The following is a 5,010-nucleotide window of genomic DNA, read 5'->3' as shown; positions in this document are numbered from 1 at the left end:
GAAGCTCTATTACAGCAAGCTGTATTTCATAAAGGTGGAATCTATATATCTTCCACATCGCTTCAATTGCACATACCCACCGTGCTGACTGATATTCCTTAATTTCATCAATAGTATTTGCTCCATCATCAGAATTCACTTGAAAATGGATCTTTCCATGACCTTTGTATATATACTTTACAGCCTTAATTGTGGAGCAAATTTCTACATTTATATGGCAGTTGAATTTAGCTAATAGATAGGCATTGTATGGCATTACCCATCTGTTGTCTAAGTAGTGCCCTCGGACCAAAATTTTTTTTTCCATCATTTCTTCTTCTGTACGTTGGATACGAGTTTTGAGAGTGTATAGTTTTTTCTACCCATGCCTTTGGATAATTATTCTTGTAAGACTTCTTTGATGCACCCTGCATACATACGTTATCAGATTTTTTCTTACCACACGGCCCGTGCATCATATGCTTCTTAACCATTCTAAATAGATGCTCATTTTGTGCTTGATCAGGTATTTCTGCAGAAACTATACGATCATAATCTTCCGTTGTATAGAGTTTGAAAGCAGACTTGAGGATAATTAGAAAGTGAGCATGAGGCAAACCATATTTTTGAAATTCTATAACATTAGTATATGCCGCTACTTCTCCAAATATATGTTTCTTGAATAACTCTTCTTTCATAATTTCTAACTTTGCATGGAACACACGAGCAATAAGATCAGGCCTATTCTGAGTTTCATCCGATTGTAGCATATTTTCTTTAATCTCAAGCCATGATTGGTTACAGGTCATGGTTATAAAAAGATCTGGCTTCCCAAATTTCTGAACCAAAGCCATAGAATCAAGATACCATTTTTTTCATATTTCTAGGACCTCCAATGAATGATGCAGGCAATATTAGTCATTATCCAATTTGAAATCCATTTTTTTGTCCCAGTACTACACCGTCCATAATTTCTTGTAGCTGCTCCCGACGTATTTGCTACTATCTACTTCTATAAAAATCTAGTCTTTGTATCTCTATTTTAACGTACATGTCAACTGAGTACTGTTGCAAAGCTCTTCCAACATTTAAAATATTTGGCCCAATCTTTTTTCTCATCTGGAATTTATATGCATAATACTCTCTCATGGATATATACTCCTTGGAGTTTTCATATGCCTTGTAAACTGTAAGATTTAGAATATTTGTCAAAGAAGAGATGAGTAGAATTCAATACAGTTATATATAATCAATAGCATATGTGTGTTACCTTCTTCTTCAAGATCAATCATTCCTTCTGCCGACTTAAAGCTAGACAATATAGTTGTACATGAGTGTTTCATAGTCTTTCTTTTGCACATTTTTGGATTGCCTCTCCCTGATCATTGTATACTTGGATGCCATCCAGTTTCTTTGAATCGAAAAAGCAACGGATACTGAAGAAGGTCATAGCAGTCGTAGTAATATTGTACTCGGTGGTTGTGTCCTTCTTTAGTATATATCTGTATGTGTCTAGAATAGGCTTGATAAACATTTTCTCCGTCAACCCATAAAGGTGCAACTTGAGACACAAGTGGTTTATTAAACACTCGCTGGTCACTGTCGCTATGAGATTTTAATACAATCTGATATGAGTCCAAGTTTAGGAGATTTCTCAAACTCCTGAAGAAGCAAGCATATGGATTTTCTTTCATTACTTCTATTAGCTTCACTATAATACTTTCGGGCACTTTTTGTGATGTTGCTAATCGATTCTGAATCTCATGTTCTGTGTCATGGAAATAAAGCTGAAGATACATTCCTGATCCTCTATGCAGTATTAGTTCATTGATGCAATGGTAGGTTTGACCTTGCATCTTGAATGTATAGATTCCGTTTGTTCTCTTGCAGAGGAATTTGTCATAGTGAATGCCAAAGGAAGTAAATGCAAACATGCTATTATAGGTTCTGACATAGGTTCGAAAATGTATAGCTTCTTCACTTTGACCAGTAAAAAGTTCAATTAGGATATCAGGTAGCTTATTTTCATGGAGCAGAACTTCGCCATCAGAACAACAAAAGTTTGCTGTCTCCGAGTAGAATTTTTTTGCTCCACAATATTTACAATCTAATGCATCAGAAAGCTGGTCTGCATTATGCCTAATGAAATTCAGAGCATCTACACTAGCTGTATTTTTAGATGCTGTAGAATAATAGAAATACAAAGTATTTTTATCACTATCTTATGTGCATATGAAACAACTATAAATATTTGAATATGAATAGATATAAGATAAAGAAACAGCAATGACACCTTTGTTTTGCATGCAAGCTTTTTTTGCTCGGATATCTGATCTCCTTTGGCTTGAGTTTTTGCCTATGAAGCAATCGTATGGCCAGTTAGGAAGTTAAAAGAATTATAATGCTAATAAATAGTATATAGATTCTGCAACATTTCTAGATATATTTTAGATATACATACCTTTTCAACGATTTTTCATGATATGAGAAGCATTGTCTTCCACTGGCTGAGGATGTACTGTCATAGATATGTCTGATCAGGCAAATAAGAGAATGTAAAAACATAAATCAAGTTCAGTAACTGAACAACATAAAGCAAATATTTGTGAAAATAGGATTAAGGACCTTAACCTGCAAGATCATCAACTGTTTCATGCAAGAATTTATAGCAGTTGTCACACATAGAAGGATCATCTGCCAAATCAAAAGATAGAAATTGTTATATGAAACATGGACTGATAAGTAGGATTATAACAAGACATACCTGCAATGTTTAGTCTGCTGGTTCTTCTGCATTTATAGACTGGTGTCTGTGTTGAGGAAGAACCTATATAAATATAAGATGGAAAAATGCATTCATAAATATAGAAGAGCAAAAAAAAAAGGAACAACTTGATCCAGGCATACCACGTTCAAATGTGGAAAATATAGAAACATGCTTCTTCAGCTTGGCTTTTGATTCAGCATTGCTTTTACACAGAGAATTACTTTTGTTATGTTGTTGCACAACTGATTTGATAGTAATAGATTGTTGCACATTAGCCTCTTTGTCTCTGCTCTATTGTCGAAATGGTTTAATAGTAATGCCTTGTTGGTTGTTGTGTTCATTGTTTTGCTGTAAATCACAACAAACTGGATGTCGTGCACCTGAATTAGAAGGTTTCGATAATTTACATTCCATAGTAACTGGAAACTGTTCTCCATTGATATGCATTTCTTATAGATTTTGTTTTGAATTTAGACATAAAGATTTCTTTTAATCCAGTGTTAAGGTATCAAAGAAAAACACTCAAAAACTTCAGATAAAGGCGAACTCAAATGTTGTTCTTCATGTCTATATATTTATTACAAAAGTTTGCTATCAATTTAGAGATAAAGAGGTTTAATCAACCATTAAGCTAGTTAAACTGAATCAGATACCCTTAGTTTGCTATTGGTTCATAGAAGACGTGGATGCAACAGCTTTCCTTGCTTTTCTCTCTTGATAAGCTTTCCTCTGCTTAGCTCGACGAGCTTCTTTTTCTTCCACTGATAAGGAAGTATATTTTTCTCTTAATCTTCGATTGCGAACAGTACTCTTATCCATTGAATATGCAAGCGCGTCCGTCGAAACCATTGTACAGCGAATATGCAAAGCTAACACCAAGCATAAGAGTAATAGTAAATATGGTTTACAATTTGTAGCATGAGTAAATATAGAAAATAAAGATTTAGCATAAACGAACCGGAACCTAGATATGGAGTTTTGCAAAGCAATTACAAAGGTAGCAGGATAGAGCGAAGAGTTGTGGATAGTTCATGCAGCAAAAAAAGCAACCAATTGATGACTCTGGTAGTTCACGCAGAAGAGAACACTGAATTTTCTAATTTCCGATAGCAAAAATAGAAAGCTATATGAGTGCAAATGAGCTGGCTGATAGAAATGAGCATCAAATCTCATTAATGCTGCAGAACAACCAATTTCCACTAACATCTGGCTAAGGCTTGAAATAAGGATAGGAAAGACATATTATCCAAACAAAAGCAGCAATCAGTTGTACCAACTCCAAGAAAGAGAACAACCAAAAGGCTGGAACCACAAAAATGCCCTCAAGAAAGCAGATGAAAAGCAATGAACAGTAACCCACAAAACATCTTCTTATATGTTATAAGGATATAAGAACTTCAAATTTAATTGGTAAGCTAAACTCTAACATATCAACTTCCACTAAAATTTTACGTCCAAGTATAGTTATAGTTAAGTTAACTAATTAGTATTTAGTCATATGATTAAGATTTACTCTTATATTTAGTAATATACATAAGTGGGCATATATTCTACTTTGACTCCTCCTATTGATTTTAAGGGAAAGAATGATTTCACTTAATTGTTCTTGAAATTTTAAATGGGCATGGGCTATGCTGGGCACAACTTGAATTCTGCTAGTCTTATCTTATATCTTATATGTGAGAAGAAAGGATAGTTTAGTTCTTTGCCCCCTTCCTTGTTACTTGGTTTCCTAATAACTTGACAAGTGGCATGACTCTAATATTTCTTACCCCTTGCATATCTTTTTTTTGTTCCTTTGTTCATGCCAAACCAAATAAGTCTCGCCCTTGTCTTTTTTGAACCCAATGGATTTTCTACCTATTATATAAGAAAACATGGGAGTTTGCTATAATACCCCAATTTTTTAACACTCGGCATACCTCTCCTTTGACGAAGTTGTGATTTTTTTCCCATTTTTTTATTTTCCCACTTGTCCCTTGATGGGCCAAGATAGAGGAACTACTATGTGGGATAAAATAGAAGATTTTCATTCATTTTGCTTAATCATATGGACTTCTACTACTTTTATGTGTTGTCTAATTTATGACTATAGGATCCAGTTTTACAAATTAATGAAAAACTTTTAGTTCTTGGATATTGATTAATTTTGTTTAATTAGTGGCTTACCCAACTCTTATATTTAAACAACTCCTTTTTATGAACAATTAAAGTCTCTTTCTGTTGTACTATAAATCATTTCTCAAAGTTGCATAGAAAATTAG

At 33.9% G+C, this 5,010-nt stretch overlaps 1 protein-coding gene across 1 annotated transcript; it reads right to left on the bottom strand.

Annotated features, from left to right (window-relative positions):
• Positions 1-439: 439 nt before the first annotated feature.
• On the bottom strand, positions 440-833 carry LOC113755466 (the record flags this gene model as incomplete). Its single annotated transcript, XM_027299471.1, has 1 exon — positions 440-833. A coding segment is annotated over exon 1 (394 nt), but the record flags the coding sequence as incomplete, so codon positions are not given.
• Between the last annotated feature and the right edge of the window lie 4,177 nt (positions 834-5,010).

The sequence above is a fragment of the Coffea eugenioides genome, unplaced genomic scaffold (genome assembly GCF_003713205.1).
Source record: "Coffea eugenioides isolate CCC68of unplaced genomic scaffold, Ceug_1.0 ScVebR1_1500;HRSCAF=2362, whole genome shotgun sequence".
Classification (NCBI taxonomy): Eukaryota; Viridiplantae; Streptophyta; class Magnoliopsida; order Gentianales; family Rubiaceae; genus Coffea; species Coffea eugenioides.
The sequence above is the reverse complement of the archived record's forward strand: the minus strand, read 5'-3'. Positions and strand labels throughout refer to the sequence as shown.